General features: G+C 50.0%; 1 protein-coding gene across 1 annotated transcript in view; it reads left to right on the forward strand.

Annotated features, from left to right (window-relative positions):
• The first annotated feature begins 6,861 nt into the window (after positions 1-6,861).
• The window catches only part of MED12 (mediator complex subunit 12), a 295,163-nt gene continuing 280,191 nt past the window's right edge, over positions 6,862-21,833 (forward strand). Inside the window, 1 exon segment of the mRNA XM_030208869.1 lies at positions 6,862-6,987. Coding sequence (XP_030064729.1) covers positions 6,889-6,987 — 99 coding nt within the window. The 5' untranslated portion in view covers positions 6,862-6,888.

A 21,833-nucleotide genomic window follows, 5' to 3' on the forward strand; every position in this document is an offset into this window, starting at 1 on the left:
TATTACCTCTGCTTTCCTCACAGCGTTAAAAAAAAAAATGGAACAGAGGTTTTCCTTTGATTCTTCTATGGGACCGGAGCTGTGATACTCGGTCCGGTGAGGTAAGAGTGTTTTCTAACTCCTCCGGGGTGGGCCCGCGATCGGCGCGTTTTTTGGCGCGAAACCGCCATTTTTGAATTTTCCCGCCGTTTTCGGCGATGGCTGCAGAGAATGTAAAGCACTGTTCCCGGTATGGCAAGCGCAAATCAGCAGCGGGGCTCTGTAAATCGTGCTGTACAGGTGTAAGAGCTGGTCCGAGCATGGCGAGCGATGATTCTTCCCGCTCAGAGCTGACAGCGGACGCCATTTTGAATTCTCCGCATGGCGCGGCCTCCGTAGAGATGGAGAGCCCTGAGCCCGGGGGGGGGGGGGGGGGGGGGGGGGGACCTCGAATTGAGGCTATTCAGGGAGCAGCTAGCCCCTGACGGGATCTGGGTGCTCAGGGCGAGTTTTTCTCCCCTGATTTTGGGTTATTATTGCATAAAGCATACATGCTGAAAAGAGCTCTCCCTCAAGGGTCGGGCTGTGAGGATTCGGAGAGTTCTTGCAGGCCTTCGTGGTCTGAGGAGCTAGAGTCAGGTGCAGAATTACCACAGGATCTGGATGATCCCTCCGTGGTGAGGATTTTCCACCGTGATGAGCTGCCAGCACTTATTTCAGATGCCCTACAGGTCCTTTCTATTGAAGAGCCTGACAGTGGCACGGCCTCCTCTGTGAATCCTAGGATGGCTAGTACCAAAAAGCCTGCTCGAGCCTTTCCTTTGCATGACTCCATCCAAGAGCTTATTTCCGCTCAGTGGGCTGACCCCGAGGGACCTTTGAAAGTTTCCAGGGCTATGGGGCAGTTATACCCTCTGCGTGAGGAGCATTTGGCTCGCTTTGCAATGCCTAAAGTAGATGCCCTAGTCACTGCGGTGACAAAGAGAACTACCCTCCCTGTGGAAGGAGGAGTTGCCCTGAAGGATATACAAGACCGTAGGCTGGAAGCAGCACTTAAACGGTCCTTTGAAATTGCAGGTCTTACTGTTCGGGCGTCTGCATGCAGGGATGTCTGGGCCAGTCCGGACCCACCAGGATTATCCGGCCCGGATGCTTTGCCACCCGGTCTAGCACCCTGCCCAACATGGGCCAGGGCGGGAACACATAGAGAAGCTCCTGTGTCGGCCACTGTTGGAGAAGAGCATCTACTCCCAGAGATCGAGGGTCCCGTCCTCTGCTGAAAAAGCGCGGCACTTGGCAATTGGCCGATGACGCCATCAGATCTAGGCTCGGCTGGCCCCAGCGCTTCGTGATGTCCAAGAACGCCTGAGCCGATAACTGCCACTCTCCGGGATCCAAGGTATGGCGACTGAGAAAGTCCGCCTTGACATTCATGACTCCCGCAATGTGGGCCGCCGACAGCTGTTCCAGGTTCGCTTCCGCCCACTGGCATAGATTCATGGCCTCCTTGGCTAGAGGGGCGCTCTTGGTACCTCCCTCGCGATTGACAAAGGCCACAGCCGTGGCATTGTCCGACAGGACCCGTACTGGCTTCACCGCCAGTACCGGGAGAAACTCCAACAGCGCCAACCGAATGGCTCTGAGTTCCAGGAGGTTGATAGACCACTTTGCCTCTGCAGGAGACCAGAGCCCCTGCACTGTCCTTCCCAAGCAGTGGGCTCCCCAGCCCGTCAGAGGCGTCCGTCGTGACAACCCACTCCGGGGTCAAAAGAGGCATTCCTGCGGACAGCTTGTCTGGCCTCAGCCACCAGCTCAGCGCCTTGCGCACCGCTGGCTCCAAGGGAAGGCGCACAGCGTAATCCTCCGACACTGGAGTCCATCGCTGCAGCAGCGAGTGCTGTAGAGGTCTCATATGGGCCCTGGCCCAGGGCACTACTTCCATCGTGGCCGTCATAAAGCCCAACAGCTGCACATAGTCCCAAGCCCGAAGAGGAGAGGCTACTAGGAACTGGTCCACCTGAGCCTGAAGCTTGACAATCCGATTGTCTGGCAGGAACACCCTGCCCACTTGGGTGTCGAAACGAACTCCCAGATACTCCAGGGACTGAGTCGGGCGCAGCTGGCTTTTCTCCCAGTTGGTGATCCACCCCAGGGAGCTCAAAAGAGCAATCACCCGGTCTGAAGCTCTGCCGCACTCTGCATAAGAGGGGGCTCGGATCAACCAGTCGTCCAGATAAGGATGGACTTGTACTCCTTCCTTGCGTAGGAAGGCCGCGATGACCACCATTACTTTGGAGAAGGTCCGCGGAGCAGTAGCCAACTCGAACAGGAGGGCTCTGAACTGGAAGTGTCGGCCCAGGACTGCAAAACGCAGAAAGCGTTGATGAGGAGGCCAGATGGGAATATGCAAGTAAGCTTCCTTGATGTCCAAGGATGCCAGGAACTCCCCTGCCTTTACTGCCGCTATAACAGAGCGGAGAGTCTCCATTCGGAAGTGTCGAACTTTCAAGGCCCGATTGAACCCTTTGAGGTCGAGGATAGGCCGCACAGAACCTCCTTTCTTTGGTACCACAAAGTAAATGGAGTAACGTCCCTTGCCAAGCTGATCTTCTGGCACCGGAACGACCGCACCCAGGCGGATCAGATTGTCCAAAGTCTGCTGCACTGCCACAGCTTTGACCGGAGACTTGCAGGGGGAGTGCACAAACCCATCTCTTAAGGGTCGGCAGAACTCTAGCTTGTAGCCGTCTCTGATGACTTCCAGCACCCAAGCGTCTGAAGTTACCCTGGTCCACTCGCCCAGAAACGAGAATAGGCGTTCTCCAATCTGCTCTGGGCCATGGACCAGGGCCCTGTCATTGGGTACGAGACCCTGGGGGAGGACCGGAGGACGCACCTCCGGGACGGCGGTCTCTGCGAAAGGAATGCTGCCTGGGGGAGAAGTTCCTCTTGAAGGAAGAGGGGGCAGAGGAGCCCGACTTGCCCGGGCGATACCGACGGGCTTCCTGAAACCGTCCTTTGGAGGAACCGGGGCGGGCACCACTGGCCCAACCCTGACCTCCGGTAACCTCTTGCCCTTGGACGTGCCGAGATCGGTCACAATCTTGTCCAGCTCAACCCCAAAGAGCAGCTTGCCTTTAAAAGGCAACTTAGCCAAGCGAGACTTAGAGGCGTGGTCAGCAGACCAATGCTTCAGCCAAAGCCAGCGCCGAGCAGAGACTGTCTGAGCCATACCCTTAGCCGAGGCTCTCAAGACATCATACAGCAAGTCTGCCAAGTAGGCCAAGCCCGATTCCAGGGCCGGCCTATCAGCCCTCAAGGAAGGATCCGAGGGGGAAACCCGCTGCACAATCGTCAGGCACGCCCTGGCCACATAGGAGCCGCAAACTGAGGCCTGCAAACTTAAAGCAGCCGCCTCGAAGGACGACTTTAAAGCCGCCTCCAATCTTCTGTCTTGGGCGTCCTTTAGGGCCGTGCCACCTTCCACCAGCAACGCCATTTTCTTAGTCACCACAGTGATTAAGGAATCCACGGTAGGCCAAAGAAAGGCCTCCCGTTCGCCTTCAGGCAGAGGATAGATGCGGGACATAGCCCTAGCCACTTTAAGGCTTGCTTCTGGGAAATCCCATTGAGCCGAAATCAAGGTGTGCATGGCTTCATGCACGTGGAAGGTTCTAGGCGGGCGCTTCGTCCCCAGCATAATGGCAGAGCCAGCAGAGGCTGAGGGAGAGACGTCCTCCGGAGAGGAAATCTTCAAAATGCTCATGGCCTGCACTAACAGGTTGGGCAAATCCTCTGAGCGAAAGATCCGCGCTGCAGAGGGGTCATCCACTCCGTCCGAGCGGGAATCCGTCTCCTCCAAGGAATCCCCAAAGGACGGTTGGGAGAACTCAGATACGCTGCCCTCATCTACATCAGAGGAGACAGAGTCCTCTAGGGCCTGGAAATCCACCCGAGGGTGTTTGCTTCCGGAGGCCTCAACCCCTTTATCAGACAGGGGAGCAGGGGCAGCGTTTTGCATAAGAAAAGCCTGATGCAGTAGCAAAATGAACTCAGGGGAGAAACCCCCCAGACTGTGCACTTCTGCAGCCTGGGCCAAGGCCCTAGACGCACCCTCAACCGGCGCTCGCAAGAGCGGGGGAGAAACATGCTACGCATACAAAATGGCGTCCAGCACGAAACTCCGAGGAGCCGTGCGGGAAGAACGGCGCTTAACTTTTGCCGCTTTCTTGCCGTCGCCCGAATCAAGGGCGACCATAGCATTATCGTCTCCCACCTCGAGGGCGGCCCACGAAGAAGCCGTCAGAGCAGAGTGGCCGGCCAAAATGGGAGGGCCGAGCAGTGGGGGATGGGCGCTTATGGCGGGAAAAACCGCCGCACCGGAGGAAGAACCGGGACACTGACCGGATTCCAAACTGACGGCCAAAAAAGGCGATTCAGGCTTTGAAACCCCTGCATCACGGCTAGATGCGCACACGCGGTCCAGGGAGCGACTCTTCGCGCCCACGCCCTCCGACGCCATAAGCCACGTGGAGACCGATCGGGGAACCCCTGCCTGCTACAAAAGGTAAAAATTACCTGCTTCTCGCTCCGAGCTGTAACGAACTGGTCTCCTAGTGAGCAGCTGCAATAAACGCTGATATAAACGTTGAAATAAACGCCCTTAAAGGACGTTCAAAATTTTGTTTTTTTTTAAACGGAGCCAGCGGCAGGGGGGAGAAAAGGAGGGACCTGGCACTACCAGGTTTGCACTTGCTCAAGAAGAGCCCTCAACCCCAGGTACTCAACAAAACCTAAGAATTAGGCTTGGAGACCTAGCCAGTGCTGCTCCTGTGTGTGACCACCACCTGCTGAGATAGAGAACATACGGAGGAGTTTCCGGCAGCACATGACCACATATAGGGAGGCAAAAGGATTGCTCTCTATCTCCACCTGCTGGTAGATGGACACAACCCACCAGTCTATGGATTGATCAGCATGATGATATGGAAAAGTGGTTAGAGTAGAAAGATCATAATAGCACCTCTGGAGTGAGCCCGGGTATATATTGGGAAGCCTCTAAGGCAGTTATGTGGGGCCATATTGTATCTTACTCAGCCGGACAGAAAAGGAAGAGAGAGGCTGAGCTTTTACTTCTGTCACAGGGCTCGCCACTATCTCCAATCCTGTTCAATGTTATGATGGCTTTGTTACGTGAAAGTCTGGATGCAACGGGGTTCTACACTTTACTACTACTTAGGGTTACCATTTTGTGTCCTCTGAAAAAGAGGACACATGTCACGCCCCCTACCCCGCCCCGCCTCATGCCCCGCTCCTGCCACGCCCCCTTCAGGTCCGGGTTCCACCCCTATTCCCCCCCCCCCGTCACATAGTCCCCTCCCCCCCATCACATACCCCCCCCTCACTTACTGTCTAGCCCTGGTGGTCTAGTAGCGTCTTCTCTTCGGGGCAGGAAAGAGCCCCCTCTTTCCTGCCCGGAGCGCTGCCTGCCCTTGCCTGCTGCATCCTCCTCGGTCTGGCTGGAGATTCAAAATGGCCACCGAGAGTTGAAGTGGCCTCGCGAGAGTTCAACTCTCGGCCGCCATTTTGAATCCCCAGCCAGACCGAGAAGGATGATAGACAGGGGAGGCAGCGCTCCGGGCAGGAAAGAGGGGGCTCTTTCCTGCCCCGAAGACGTCACTAGACCACCAGGGAACATGGTAAGGAAGGGGAGGGGAGGGGACGGGAGACCACGCGCCGATCGCCCGCCCACACGCCCACCGCACGCACGCGCCTGCCCGCACCCGCGCCCATGTTTGTCCAGAAATCCGGACGTGGGCGGGGGCAAAATCCGCCGGACGCCCCGGACATGCCCTCAAAAAGAGGACATGTCCGGGGAAATCCGGACGTATGGTAACCCTACTACTACTACTTAACATTTCTAGAGCGCTACTAGGGTTACGCAGCGCTGCACAGTTTAAGAAAGAAGGACAGTCCTTGCTCGAAGAAGCTTACAATCTAAAGAACGAAATGTCAAGTTGGGGCAGTCTAGATTTCCTGAGTAGAGGTATGGTGGTTAGGTGCCGAAGGCAACATTGAAGAGGTGGGCTTTGAGCAAGGATTTGAAGATGGGTAGGGAGGGGGCCCGGCGTATGGGCTCAGGGAGTTTGTTCCAAGCATGGGGTGGGGTGGGGTGAGGCGAGGCGAGGCAGAAAGGGCTTAGCCTGGAGTTGGGGGTGGTGGAGAAGGGTACTGAGAGGAGGGATTTGTCTTGAGAGCGGAGGTTACGGGTAGGAACGTAAGGGGAGATGAGGGTAGAGAGGTAGGGAGGGGCTGCAGATCGAGTGCATTTGTAGGTTAGTAGGAGAAGCTTGAACTGTGTGCGGTACCTGATCGGAAGCCAGTGAAGTGACTTGACTTTAATTTATGCAATGTCATAATCTATACCCCTTTCAAGACTGGTCTTCCAGAAATTGTCAGCTGAAACTGAAAAGAAAAAGGAGGAAGACACGAGAGAGGTGCTGAACAATGACAGTAAAGGCTACGTATTTTTGTTGTCTGATGAACAAGTGTCATTAATGCATTACGGTCTTGAGATACAGAACCTGAACCATCCACCTCCTCCAATCCCGACGCGCCTCAATTACGTAATAAGCCCGCGTCGTCGCTGCGCATCTTGGCTTCCTGGCAGCCGACAGCGTGTGCGCATGCGTACCTCCTCTTTGAGACCTTATGGTGGGGGCGTGGTAGCGCGCGTGGGCCAGTCGCTCTGACGTTTTGCGTGCGTGCGTGCTGGCGAGCAGGACGTCTTTTGCTGGCGTGCATTGACCTTTGGGAAAGGTGTGATGTGCGTACGCGCTTCCCCAGAAGTAGGCGTGCTGACGTCACGATGGTAGCGTGCGCGCTGCCGGCGCGTGCGAGGAAGCGGAAATGGCGGCGTTCGGGGTCCTCAGTTACGAGCACCGAGCATTGAAACGGCCGCGGCTCGGGCCGCCCGATGTGTATCCGCAGGACCCGAAGCAGAAGGAGGTGAGGAGCGGAGCCAGGGAACGTCTCAGCGCCTTAATGTGCAGCGTCCGAGCAGTTGTGTCAGGAGCAGAAACTTCCGCCGAGGGGGAGGGGAGAGGGGCGCGGGAGTGACTTGGGCTGGGGGGGGGGGCTGCACTGAGGAAAGTAATGGAGTGCAGGGACACTGTGGCAGGCACTGAGCAGGGCAGGGGGCAGTGAAGTGAGATGAAAGGAGCAGGGGGGCACTGAAGTGAGAGGAGTAGGGGGGGCACTGAACAGGACAGGGGGCACTGAAGTGAGATGAAAGGAGCAGGGGTGGAGGCACTGAAGTGAGATGAAAGGAGCAGGGGGGCACTGAAGTGAGAGGAGTAGGGGGGCACTGAACAGGACAGGGGGCCCTGAAGTGAGATGAAAGGAGCAGGGGGTGGAGGCACTGAAGTGAGAGGAGTAGGGGGGGGCACTGAACAGGACAGGGGGCACTGAAGTGAGATGAAAGGAGCAGGGGGGCACTGAAGTGAGAGGAGTAGGGGGGGCACTGAACAGGACAGGGGGCACTGAAGTGAGATGAAAGGAGCAGGGGGTGGAGGCACTGAAGTGAGAGGAGTAGGGGGGGGCACTGAACAGGACAGGGGGCACTGAAGTGAGATGAAAGGAGCAGGGGGTGGAGGCACTGAAGTGAGATGAAAGGAGCAGGGGGGCACTGAAGTGAGAGGAGTAGGGGGGGCACTGAACAGGACAGGGGGCACTGAAGTGAGATGAAAGGAGCAGGGGGTGGAGGCACTGAAGTGAGATGAAAGGAGCAGGGGGGCACTGAAGTGAGAGGAGTAGGGGGGGCACTGAACAGGACAGGGGGCACTGAAGTGAGATGAAAGGAGCAGGGGTGGAGGCACTGAAGTGAGATGAAAGGAGCAGGGGGGCACTGAAGTGAGAGGAGTAGGGGGGCACTGAACAGGACAGGGGGCACTGAAGTGAGATGAAAGGAGCAGGGGGTGGAGGCACTGAAGTGAGAGGAGTAGGGGGGGCACTGAACAGGACAGGGGGCACTGAAGTGAGATGAAAGGAGCAGGGGGGCACTGAAGTGAGAGGAGTAGGGGGGCACTGAACAGGACAGGGGGCACTGAAGTGAGATGAAAGGAGCAGGGGGGCACTGAAGTGAGAGGAGTAGGGGGGGCACTGAACAGGACAGGGGGCACTGAAGTGAGATGAAAGGAGCAGGGGGTGGAGGCACTGAAGTGAGAGGAGTAGGGGGGGCACTGAACAGGACAGGGGGCACTGAAGTGAGATGAAAGGAGCAGGGGGGCACTGAAGTGAGGAGTAGGGGGGCACTGAACAGGACAGGGGGCACTGAATTGAGATGAAAGGAGCAGGGGGTGGAGGCACTGAAGTGAGATGAAAGGAGCAGGGGGGCACTGAAGTGAGAGGAGTAGGGGGGCACTGAACAGGACAGGGGACAGTGAAGTGAGATGAGAGGAGCAGGGGGGGCACTGAAGTGAGAGGAGCAGGGGGGGCACTGAACAGGACAGGGGGCAGTGAAGTGAGATGAGAGGAGCAGGGGGGGCACTGAAGTGAGAGGAGCAGGGGGGGCACTGAACAGGACAGGGGGCAGTGAAGTGAGATGAGAGGAGCAGGGGGTGGGGGCACTGACGTTAGATGAGAGGAGCAGGGGGTGGGGGCAGTGAGGACCATATGGGTGATGGGCTGGGGACACTGAGGAGAGCAGCACGGGTGGGTGGGGGGGGGGGAGATGGGCAGGGGAGTAACTGGGCCTGTGGGGTGATGAAGGTAGAGGGTACACTGTGAGAGGTGGTGGGGGACTTTAATGTTAAGGGATGTTGGCTTGGGAAGGACGGGGGAGACGGGATGGGGGTGGGTCAGGATTAGCCTAGTGATTAGTGCAGTGGACTTTGATCCTGGGGAACTGAGTTCGATTCCCACTGCAGCTCCTTGTGACTCTGGGCAAATCACTTAACCCTTCATTGCCCCTGGTTCAAAATAAGTACCTGAATATATGTAAACAGCTTTGAATGTAGCTGCAAAAAAAAAAAAAAAAAACAACCTCAGAAAGGTGGTATATCAAGTTCCATTTCCCTTTCATACTTTGTCATAAAAAAAACAAACAAAAAGGACCTTTTGAGGGGTCCAAATATTCTGAATCACAAGCTTTCTCTATTTCACTTCTATTTCTTGAAATATTCTAGTAGTACAGAGGAGACGTTACAGAGTTTATTTTCCAAGAAAATGCAACCCATCTCTCGGTTCAGGTATCAAAAAGGTTTATGTCTGACTCAAATGTCACTTACCTCTCTTCACTCTATTTACTTATTTCCAATTCTCCTTATTTTATAAGAACATAAGCGTTGCCATACTGGGACAAACAGATGGTCCATCAAGCCCAGTATCATGTTTCCAGCAGTGGCCAATCCGGGTCACAAGTACCTGGCAGAAACCCAAATTCCAAATAGTAGCAAGATCTTGCATATTCTACTACCATCTGATGAACAAGTTTTTACCTTCCAAACAAGCAAAAAAAAAAAAAAAAAGTAAGGGGATCTAAATGATTAAGAAATTGAATGGAACAGAAGAAGAACAAGGTGCTAAGTTTTGAGGTGAATATTCACCTAGGAGTCATATTAAAAAACACTACTACTACTACTATTTAACATTTCTAAAGCGCTACCAGGGTTGCGCAGCGCTGTACAATTAACAAACAAGGATAGTCCCTGCTCAAAGGAGCTTACAATCTAAAGGACAAAAAGTGCAGTCAATCAAGATTGAGACAGTCTAGATTTCCTGGATAGAGGTACAATGGTTAGGTGCCGAAAGCAACACTGAAGAGGTGGGCTTTGAGCAAGGATTTGAAGATGGGTAGGGAGGGAGCTTGGCTTATGGGCTCAGGGAGTTTATTCCAAGCAAAGGGTGAGGCGAGGCAGAAAGGGCGGAGCCTGGAGTTGGCGGTGGTGGAGTAGGGTACTGAGAGGAGGGATTTATCCTGTGAGCACAGGTTACGGGTAGGAGCGTAAGGGGAGATGAGGGTAGTGAGGGGCTGCAGATTGAGTGCATTTGCAGGTTAGTAGGAGAAGCTTGAACTGTATGCGATACTTGATCGGAAGCCAGTGAAGTGACTTGAGGAGAGGGGTGATATGAGCATATCGGTCTAGGCGGAAGATAAGACGCGCAGCAGAGTTCTGAACGGATTGAAGGGGGGATAGATGGTTAAGTGGGTTGCAGTAGTCAAGGCGAGAGTGGATGAGAGTTCGGGTGGTGTGCTCAGAGAGGAAAGGGTGAATTTTGCTGATCTTATAGAGAAAGAAGCGACAGGTCTTGGCTGTCTGCTGGATATGGGCAGAGAAGGAGAGGGAGGAGTCGAAGATGACTCTGAGGTTGCGGGCAGATGAGACAGAGAGGATGAGGGTGTTATCAACTGAAATAGAGAGTGGAGGGAGAGGAGAAGTGGGTTTGGGTGGAAAGACAATGAGCTCAGTATTGGCCATGTTCAGTTTCAGGTGGCGGTTGGACATCCAGGCAGCAATGTCAGATGAGCAGGCCGATACTTTGGCCTGGGTTTCCGCAGTGATGTCTGGTGTGGAGAGATAAAGCTGGGTGTCGTCAGCATAAAGATGATATTGGAAACCAAGGTAACTCCCAACTTTGGTGAAGGTCTTGCTTACGAAGACCTTCAAGGGAGGAACTGTTTATATGGGACATGCAGGTCATGAACCATAAAATAACTTTACAACAGTAACTGAGAATTATGAGCAAAGCTAGGCCTCTGTGGACAGTTTAAGAGTCACTGAGAAGCTAAATAATAAGAATTACACAGAATGTGAATCTCATGTCAGCTTGCCTTCTGTTGGAGAGAGGCAGATATGGAGTCATAACAGAGATATGTGTGGCAGGAGAATACTGTACATGAATGTAATAATGTAAGGGGGAATTTGCTGCTGAACATAAAAGCAGATAATGAAGAGACACTACTACTACTTATCACTTCTATAGCGCTACAAGGCATACGCAGCGCTGTACACCATACATGAAAAGACAGTCCCTGCTTAAAGAGCTCACAATCTAAATGGGACAGACAGACAGAACAACTAAAAGGTAAGGGAATTAAAGAGGTGGGGATAAAAGGGTATAGGGCAAGTGAGTAGTGATTAGGAATCAAAAGAGGTGGGCTTTTAGCCTGGATTTGAAAACGGCCAAAGACGGGGCTAGACGTAGAAACTCGGGAAGTCTATTCCAGGCATGAGGTGCAGCGAGATGAACAGAGTCTGGAATTAGCAGTAGAGGAGAAGGGGACAGACGAGAGATTTATCCACAGAACGGAGTACCCGGGGGGGAGGGGGTGTAGGGAGAGACAAGAGTGGAGAGGTACTGGGGAGCGGTAGAGTGAATGCATTTATAGGTCAGTAAGAGAAGTTTGAATTGAATGCGGAAACGGATAGGGGGCCAATGAAATGACTTGAGGAGAGGGCTAATGTGAGCATAGCGACTCTGGAGGAAAATGAGTCGCACAGCAGAGTTTTGGACTGATTGAAGAGGAGAGAGATGGCTAAGTGGGAGGCCGTTGAGAAGCAGGTTGCAATAATTTAGGTGAGAGGTGATAAGAGTGTGGATAAGTGTTCTGGTAGAGTGCTCAGAGAGGAAGGGACGGATTTTGCTGATGTTATAGAGAAAGAAACGACAGGTTTTGGCAATCTGCTGAATGTACGCAGAGAAGGAGAGAGAGGAGTCGAAGATGACCCCAAGGTTACGAGCTGATGAGACAGGGAGAATGAGAGTGCCATCCACTGAAATAGAGAAAGGGGGGAGAGGAGAGGTGGGTTTAGGGGGAAAGATGAGAAGCTCGGTTTTGGCCATGTTAAATTTCAGATGATGTTGAGACAGTCCAGGCGGCGATATCAGGCAAGCTGATACAACTTTGGTTGCTGGGAAGATGGTTTTTGCAAAGTAGGATAACCTTACTTACGATAAGCAAATATGTTATGAAGAACTTTGCTTCTGTAAGATATAATTTACTAGAATATGCTGGAATATGTTAGAATGCTGACTTTGTACTTCCAATACTAGCCTATGAGAGAAAACGGTATAAAAGGAGAATCATGGACAGAGGCAAACAGAGAGCTAATGTCAGAGGTCACTTTTGTGTCCCGGTTGCTGTCTCATATGAGAATTAATTATATTACGTATGTCCCTGTTGCTGTCTCATATGAGAATTAATTATATTACGTATTCTAATTGTAGTCCTGATTGGTAAGTGTAATAAACAGTTACTGATTATTCTCATATTACTATAGCCTTCTGTGTCTTTCTGTCTCTCCACCTGGTGGCGTTAAGACCATAATCCCTGGAGTGATGGACATTCCAGGTTACAGGTAATTAGTACCTTTATACCTGGGAGAAGGAAGATAAACAGTTTCTAATCAGGAGCGTAAGCATGTATTTGGGATGGATTAGTGCTGCTCCTTCTCCCCTGTTTCTGTTGAATTTTAGTATCCTAAAGTGGATGTTCTAGCAGTGATTTATTTTTGAAACTTGTTGTATCGTTATTTCTGTGGGCTGGTTGACTGGGACTCTTTGAATAAGTGTCATGCCTGTCTTTCTGCATTATTATTTGTTTCTTTATTCACTGTAATGGGATATAGAGTAATCACATCCTCAGTAAACTGTCTGAGCCATGTGCCAGTTGGCTTTCTCTGGGTCTTGTGGTCAGTTTTGCATCCTGTTACAAATAAAACACAGGTAGGGAGCCCTTCTCTAGGTCTTTGGCTTTTTTTCATCAAGACTAAAAACTGCTATGAAAGAATGTCAAATAATAATGTTAAAAATTTGATATTAGAATGATTACATTTGTATCCCACATTTTCCCAGCATGTCTGGTTTCGGTGTGTCTTATAATGATATCAGAGGAGAGTGTTCAGAATGCTAAAGATCTTTCTTTGGTAAGCTGGCAGTAGGAGGGGTGCGAAACGAGAGTTACAGTGAAGGTAGTGGGATGTGTATTAACTAACAGATGTTTATATTGGCTCAAGACTATTATGTGTCAAGAGTTATACGTTATTTGCTGTCAACATGAAAAGATTTTCTGAAAAAGAAGGCTCTCAGCTGTCTGTGAAAGTGAATATAGTTACTTATAGATCACAGTTAGTGGAGCACCATTAAAGCGCCTGATTGCTCCCCCCCCCCCCCAATAACTTGCCTCCCAAAATCATAAAAATGAGTGCGCAGTAGGCTGTACCGGAAATGACCTGGTGATAGCTACAACAAGAGTGACAGAGGTGAGATGTATTTCTGTCAACTTTTTTCTTTATATGGACTCTGAAAAATTATGCCTGCTGAAGCAATCGCTGTTCTTGATAAAGTAATCAGATATATGGAGGAACATGCGTCTGAACCTTTAGAAATCATGCATCTTAGGCGAATGGCTGACTTTTGCAAGAAAAAAAAACATATCAGTAACTTAAAACAGCTAAAGATTAGTGTTAAGATAATGAGCAATGGCTGTGCAACACATTACAGATGTACTTATTTTGTGTTTTGCTTTGCAGATTGTTGCAGAAATACTGTAAATACATTTAGTGCTGTAAATAACAATTTTCACACCAATAGCTGTGCCTCCTGAACACCACAAACTAATGGTGTTCCACTGTATTTTGGTGGTGGTCCAGTTTTTCGTGCTTAGATAGGAGAAGCCAGATGAGTATTCAGATTTGTATCTTAATCGTAGGCTTGTAGGGAAGTGGAGGACCAGGTAGTTACATGCTCTGTTGATGGAGTTTCGAAGAAGTAGATCTGTTAGATTGGATATGTACTCGGGAGCAAGCCCAAACAAGATTCTGTGGACAAGTGTACATAACTTAAACAGTATTCTAGCTCTGATTGAGAGTCGGCAATGTTTTTAAAATAGTGGACTGGCACTTTCATAGCATGACTTTCTCTAAATCAGTTTTGTAGTGTTTTGGGCTGTTTGATTGCAGTAATCGATGTGCCCTAGGACCATCAATTGGATTAGCAAGCAGAAGGTTATTCTGGGAAGTAATCTCTTAATCTTCAGTGCTTCCACATTGTTTGGAGTTGTTGATTAAATGAGAGATTAAGGTCAAGGGTGATTCCTAATTCGGCTATTTGGTAAGTTGCACCATCTGTATTTGTTTGTAAAGGTGTCTTTGCAGTTTGAGGATGTTAATACCAGGAATTTTTTTTTCTTGTGTTGTTTGTTTGAGTGAGGTCGCCTGTGTTTCTAAGATGTGTAGACTGGATTTGATGCGGTCTATGATGTCCTCTAGTTTGGTGTCGAATGGGATGTAAATCAACATGGTGTTGGCGTACAGGAAAGGGTTGAAGCTGTTCTTTGCTAATGTGCATGCTAGTGGTGTCATAATGTTGAACAGAGTGGGCAAGACAGGTGATCCCTGCTGCCAGTTCCAATTTAAGGGAAATTACATCACATAAAACACCATTTATAACACTGCAAGTGCATCTTGAAGTAATTTACAAATTTAACATGTGTATAAAATACTTTGGTCTACACAGTTAAATAAAGTGTTCCTCCCCCTCCCCCCCCCAAAAAAAAATAAAAAAGTGATATTGTCCAGGCCTCTGGGCTGAATTAGTTTTATTGTGGCTAGGATAATTCTGGTATTAGTCCTGCCTTCTAATCCCATCATCCCATCTAATTCCCTGAACTTTAACAAGCCCTTATCAGAGGCATCAGTAAAGGTATTCTTTTGCTAAAGCATGCTTTACTAATTCATTCACCTTAAGACAAAATTTAAAAACTTGTTTCTCTCAAATGAAGAGGCAAAGCACTCTATATTATTGATTCTACCTGGAAAGGATGTTGACAATTTTTTTTTGTTGAAGGAGCAGTTACATTTTAAAAGTTGGCTGATATTTCAAAAAGGAAATAGCTATAGGCAATAGCATACTCCTTCTCCAATTTCACGTCAAGTGCTTTTGACTTGGAAAACCATGACATTCTATTAAACCTTCTCGATTACTTTGGGATAGGGGGAAATGTATTCAGATGGATAAAGGGTTTTCTTACCTCAAGGACCTACCAAGTAAAATCTAATTCAACACTATCACCGCCGTGGAAAGCTGATTGTGGAGTTCCAAGGCTTCCCTCTATCCCTTACACTCTTCAATATAATGTTGATCCCTTTGGCCAAATCATTATCCAAATTTGGCCTCAACCCATTTATCTATGCCAATGACATCACAATCTACATCCCCTTTAGAAATGACCTGTTCGAAATCTCCAAAGAAATCAATCTTGGCTTATACATCATGAACAAATGAAGCTGAATACTGAGAAAACGCGCTGCCTTATCCTGTCATCTTTACATAATAGGTTCAAATCTTCATCTTTAATCACTCCAAACCTCACCCTTCCTATCTGTGAGAGCCTAAAAATACTTGGTGTAATTATTGATCGCAACTTATCACTTGGTAGCCAAACCAATTCCGCTGCAAAGAAAATGTTCTTTACATTGTGGAAACTCAAGCGGATAAAACCTTTCTTCCCTAGAGAAGTATTTCGATATTTAGTTCAATCAATGGTATTAAGTCACCTAGACTACTGTAATGGAATATACGCAGGATGCAAAGAACTGGTAAAGAAACTTCAGACTGCCCAAAACACAGCAGCAAGACTAATCTTTGGTAAATCCAAATTTGAAAGTTCTAAGCCCCTTCGAGAGAAATCGCACTGGCACCTAATAAAGGAATGAATTAACTTCAAAATCTGCTCTCTAGTCCACAAAATTCTTTATGGAGAAGCCCCAGGATACATGAATATACATGAATACCGTAATCAATCTTCCAGCCAGGAATACATCAAGCACGTCTCGTTCATTCCTAAATCTCCATTATCCTACCTGCAACGGCCTCAAATATAAATTCATTTACGCTTCCTCTTTTTCTTTTATCAGCACCCAATTATGGAATGCATTGCCAAAAGCTGTCAAAACTACTCAAAACCATCTCAACTTTAGGAAATTACTCAAGACCAGCCTATTCCGGAAGGCCTACCCCCAGGATCCAACATAAAACCTAAAGTTCTTCAAAACACAATATAAATGGACCATTTTGGACTCTCTTACCTTTACCCTTTTTCCCTTCTATCCTCTCTGACTACCACAATTTATTGTATTTGTATAACTACTGGACTGACGATAGCCTTTTTGGTATATTGTAAGCCACATTGAGCCTGCAAACATGTGGGAAAATGCGGGGTATAAATGTGATAAATAAATACGTCTAGTGTAATGTAATGTTTTTTTATTATGCAAATATTTAGTGGTCTTTTTTAGATTCAGTAAAAAATCTGAACTCAAGGATTATAACAATACTGACAGATTGTAACTATACAAAGACTAACCATTAAGTAACTTTTTAAAATAGAAAGAAAAAGTAAATGAAACTCGGTTATAATCAGGAAAAATGTTATGTGTTGCCTGTGAAGAAGAAACGAGACTAGTGGCACCTATCTGCTCATTCTGAAAATGTCCCCAAACATGAGTGAACTATTTTTAATTTATTATTCTATATGGCGTCCCACAGATCAATCCAGAGACTTGTGGGTTGTGTCTCTCTACCAGCAGGTGGAGATAGAGAGAACCTCCGAGGTTTGCTATATGTGGACCTGTGCAGCCAGCTGAACCTCAGCATTCTCTCTATCTAGCAGGTGGAGGGACATCTCTGTGCAGCTCTGGTTTGATCTGGCTACTGGTGTCCTTTGGGCCTAGTTTAGCACAGACAGGGGTTGCGTGGCTGTTTGCAGCTTGTGGTGTACACCTGGTGGTGCCAGGTCCCTCCTGGTCTCCCCCTACCTTTCCTCCGTCGCCCGGGGCTGTTGGCCTGATCGGGTGTTTCCTTTCTCTCCTGACTTAAAAAAAAAAGGTAAGAGACTTGGGGCAGGCGTTTGTGGAGCATGTCAGTGCCTTCTGAGGCGGCTAAGTGCTGCTTCCGGTGTGGGGGCCGGAGAACAGCATTGGAGGAGTGTGAGTCCTGCCGCTGTCAGCCCGCAGCAGGTGTTCAGCGTGACGGGGTTCCCCTCAGGCGTCTGGTGAGTTGGAAGCGCAGGGGATAGTTTTGGCGGTTTCCTTGGGGCAGTTAGTGCAGCGCGCGTTGGCAGGCGCCATTTTTTCCTCTCAGGCACAACCCGCTTCGCACGTGGCAGTTTATAGACAAGAGGCGCAGCACGCTTCTGTGTCACAGGATGGAGGGAAGCGATGTACAGGGAGCAGGGGAGTCCCTTGCAGTTCCTTTTTCCCTGGATTTTGTTTTATTACTGCATAATGCCTTTCTTTTGAAGAAGTCAGGAGCTTCTCTTCTGGCAGCCTCGTCTCTTCCTCAATATACTTCGGTTGCTGCAGCCTCTTGGTATTTCCTGTCAAAATGTCCCCGGGTGGAGATTTTGGACCCCGAGGAGCTATCTGACACAGGTGGCCCGGTTTTGTCTCCGGGCTCTCCCTCAGAATCTTTGGCTTTGGCAGATTAGGTCACCCTGCCCTCTGAGGAGGGGGGTGATCTGACGGCTGCCCACCTTTTTCGCAGGGAAGAGCTTCCCTCCATGATTGTTAGGGCTTTTGAGGTTTTGGCCATTTTCCCCCTGAATCGTCAGAGGGAACAGGTCCGGTGCCCTCTATTATGTCTGGCACCAAATGCCCACATCGTTCCTTTCATGTGCATGAGGCCATGAAGATCCTTATTTTGGCACAGTGGGATACGCTGGACAGTGGGCTTAAGGTTGCTTAGAGCTGTGTCGCGTCTTTACGCACTACCTGCTCCTGACTTAGACTTGCTGAAGGTTCCTACGGTGGATTCCATAATCAGCGGTCACTAAGAAAACCACTCTTCCTCTGGAGGGTGGCACAGCGCTCAAGGACCCTCGGGATTTATTTATTTATTGCATTTGTATCCCACATTTTCCCACCTCTTTGCAGGCTCAATGTGGCTTACAATACATCATGGATGGTGGAAGTAAATTAGAAAATAGACATTTAGTGTTACAGAAGACTCTTGGGTTACATGATAATGATAAAACATGATAGTAATATAACAAGCAGATATTATAGGACAGTTCTGAGTGTATGTGGAGGAGTGGTGTATGTTCACATTTGTTGATCTTTGTGGTATGCCTTATTAAAGAGATGGGTCTTCAGTAGTTTGCGGAAGTTGGAGACTTGCTTGAAGCTGTCCTTTGAAGTAGCAGCCCTTTCCCTGCAGGCCTCAGTTTGTGGCTCCTATGCGGGCCGGGCATGCTTATTGTGGGTACAGAAAGCCTCCTCTCCAGAAGATCTCGTGGCTGTTTTGCCGGCCTTGGAGTCTGGTTTAGCCTTCCTTGTGGATCTTCTTTATGATGTTTTGAGGGCTTCGGCGAAGGATGTTTCCCTAGCGGTCACCGCGCGTCGCTGGCTGTGGTTGCGGCATTGGGCTGCTGACGTGGCCTCTAAATCACGTTTAGCAAGGCTTCCTTTTAGGGGAAAGCTTTTGATTGGGACAGACAGAACAGATTGTGAAGGACCTCAGTGACTCTTAGAGCTAGTGCCTCCTGGAGGACAGGTCCAAGTTTGTACGACCGGCGGGACCTAGACCTAAGTTTAGGGATACACGGCGTTACTGTCCAGGTCGCAGGGCCTCTTTTCAGAGAGCAAGGTCTTCTCAGAGGCCTCAGCCCTTTCGAGGTGACAGGCGGGCCTTCCTTTCCGCTAACAGAAACCACAATGATGGGGCCCTGGTCCATTTCCAGCCGGTTATTGGGGACAGACTGTCCCTATTCCTGGTGGAATGGACCAGGGTAACATTCGACAAATGGGCCTTGGAGGTTATCAGAGACGGCTACAAGTTAGAATTGGCTCGTCCGATAGTAGACTCCTTTCTGGAATCTCCTTACAAATGTCCCGCCAAGGTGCGGGCTCTTTGACACACCCTCCTCAACTTATAACGGCTGGGTGCTGTCCAGCCTGTACCCCCAGCAGAAAGAGGGTGCGGTTGATACTCCATTTATTTTGTGGTGCCAAAAAAGGGCGGTTCTTGGCGACCCGTCTTAGATCTCAAGTGCTTCAACAGGTCCTTACGGGTTCGGCTTTTCCGCATGGAAACCCTCCGATAGGTGATCGCAGCGGTACAGCCAGGGGAGTTTTTGACCTCTCTCGATCTCAGAGAGACCTATTTACAAATCCCAATCTGGCCTCCCCACAGGGGCTTTCTTTGCTTCGCAGTGCTCGGTCGTCATTTTCAATTCAAAGCGATGCCCTTCGCCCTAGCCACAGCGCCTTGGACCTTTTCCAAGGTCCTGGTAGTAGTGGCGGCCTATCTGAGGAAGGAAGGGATTCAGGTTCATCCCTATCTAGACGACTAGCTTGTGTGGGTGTCTTCTTTCGAGGAGAGTCGGCGGGCAACCGACAAAGTGGTCAGGTTGCTTCAGTCGCTTGGTTGGGTGATCAACTTCCCGAAGTGCAGCCTAACGCCTTCCCAGATGCTTGAATACTTGGGGGTGTGCTTCGATACCAAACAGGGATAGTTTCTCTTCCTTCAGCTCGAGCACAGCGGTTACAGGCTCAGTTATGAGTGCTGTTTCAAACTCCAAACCTGCGGGCTTGGGACTATGTACAAGTTGTCAACACTACAATCAAAAAGTGCAGTAGAGCACTTAAAAAGAAGGAGAGTTATGTGAATCTCTATGATAGAAACTCATCAATGGTTTTTATTATGTCTGTTGTAAACCTAGGACTTTCAGTCCGATAGGTTTCTGAGGGATTTTCTCCATTTAAAAAATACACATCAGTGGATTAGCCCTTCTCTAGTGTCACATATTTGTTTTGTACTATGTACAAGTTCTAGGTTCCATGGCCTCCACCTTGGACGTGGTAAAGTGTGCCAGAGCTCACATGCGCCCCCTCCAGTGGCACCTTCTGAGCCGTTGGTCTCTGCTCTCGGAGGATTACGAGGTTCGGGTGCCATGTTCGGCCCCGTCTTCACACAATCATGCATTGGTGGTTCATTCAAAAGAATCTGGTGTCGGGCATTCCTCTGGCAACCCCGTACTAGAAGATAGTGACCACGGATGCGTCACTGTCTGGCTGGGGGGCTCATTGCCTGCAACAGACGGCCCAGGGCGTTTGGACTTTGACAGAGGCGTCATGGTCCATCAACCACTTGGAGTTACGAGCGATTCGTCTGGCCCTTTGGGAGTTTCTGTCTCTTCTCCGCGGTTGCCCAGTTAGAGTTCTTTTGGACAATGTGACGGCGGTCGCTTACGTAAACTGTCAGGGGGGCACCAGGAGTGCACCCTCTAGCGCGCGAGGCGGCTCTGATCTGCCGTTGTGCAGAGACTCATCTCTCTTTCTTGACAGCGGCTCATATAGCGTGGTCACAGAATGTGCAAGCAGACTTTCTCAGTCGCCACCAGTTGGAGCTGGGGTAGTGGACGCTCTCCCCTCTGGCCTTTGATCAGATAACTGCCCGTTGGGGGATGCCAGAGATGGACTTAATGGCCACCGCATTCAATGCGAAGGTTCCCCGTTTCTTCAGCAGGGGACGAGAGCTGGGCTCAGAAGGCATCGATGCCCTTCTTCAACCTTGGCCCAGGGGCCTGCTCTATGCCTTTCAGATTACTGACTCGCTTTGCCAGTCATCCCGGTCGAGTGATCCTAGTGGCCCCAGTTTGGCCCAGGCGACCCTGGTTCGCAGATGTGATCAGGCTTCTGCTCAATCGTCCTTTTCTGATACCGGCGCAGGACAGCCTCCTGCTGCAGGGGCCAGTCACGATGGAGGATCCCTCCCCCTTTGGTCTTACAGCCTGGCCCTTGAAAGGGAGAGGTTGAGAAGAAAAGGATATCCGGGCGCGGTTATCGCTACAGTGCTGTAGGCTCGGAAAAGATCCACCTTGATAGCTTATGCTAGGGTGTGGCATACCTTTGATTCGTGGTGTGAGAGTTTGTGATTGTCAGTGGCTTCGGCTTCAGTATCGGTTATCCTTGCTTTTCTTCAGGAGGCTGTACAAAAATCACTCTCATTAAGTTCTCTTAAGGTGCAGGTGGCAGCTCTGGCATGTTTTAGAGGCTGGCTTCAGGGGGCGTAAATCGTTTGCGCCCTCCTCACATGCCAGTTCTGCCATCCTGGAACCTTAATTTAGTTCTCAAAGCGCTTCAGTGTCCTCCTTTCGAACCCTTATCGGGGATTATGATTAAGGATCTCACCTTGAAGGCGATTTTCCTAGTAGCCATTACTTCCGCTTGGAGAATTTCAGAGTTGCAGGCCCTTTCTTGGAGATACCCCTTCCTGCGTTTTACAGAGGCGGGGGTATCAATTAGGAGAGTTCATTCGTTTTTGGCCAAAGTAGTTTCTCGTTTCCACTTGGGGCAGTCCCTGCATTTGCCGGCCTTCCGCCGGGAAGATTACCCTGAGCAATTCTAGGCTCTTCGCTGCCTCAACATGAGACGGGCTCTTCTCAGGTATTTGGAGGTGACGAATGAATTTTGTCTTTCTGACCATCTTTGTCCTTTTTGGAGGCAGTAAGAAGGGTCATATGGCGTCCAAAGCCACCATAGCCCATTGGTTGCGGGAGGCCATCTCTTCGGCATACATGGCATTGGGCAAGCGAGCCTCTTTGCCAGTTCGTGCTCATTCTACGCGAGCTCAAGCTTCCTCCTATTCAGAGTCCTGTTTGGTTTCTCTGGAAGATATCTGCAGGGCAGCTACAGGGGCTTCAGTCCATGCATTCACTCGTCATTATCGGCTGGATGTGGCAGCTCGTCAAGATGCGGTGTTTGGCTCATTGGTGACTTCTGCCATGTTGGGGGTGTCCCGCTCTAATTGAGTACTGCTTGGGTACATCCCACAAGTCTCTGGATTGATCTGTG

The sequence above is a fragment of the Microcaecilia unicolor genome, chromosome 7, assembly GCF_901765095.1.
Source record: "Microcaecilia unicolor chromosome 7, aMicUni1.1, whole genome shotgun sequence".
Taxonomy (NCBI): domain Eukaryota; kingdom Metazoa; phylum Chordata; class Amphibia; order Gymnophiona; family Siphonopidae; genus Microcaecilia; species Microcaecilia unicolor.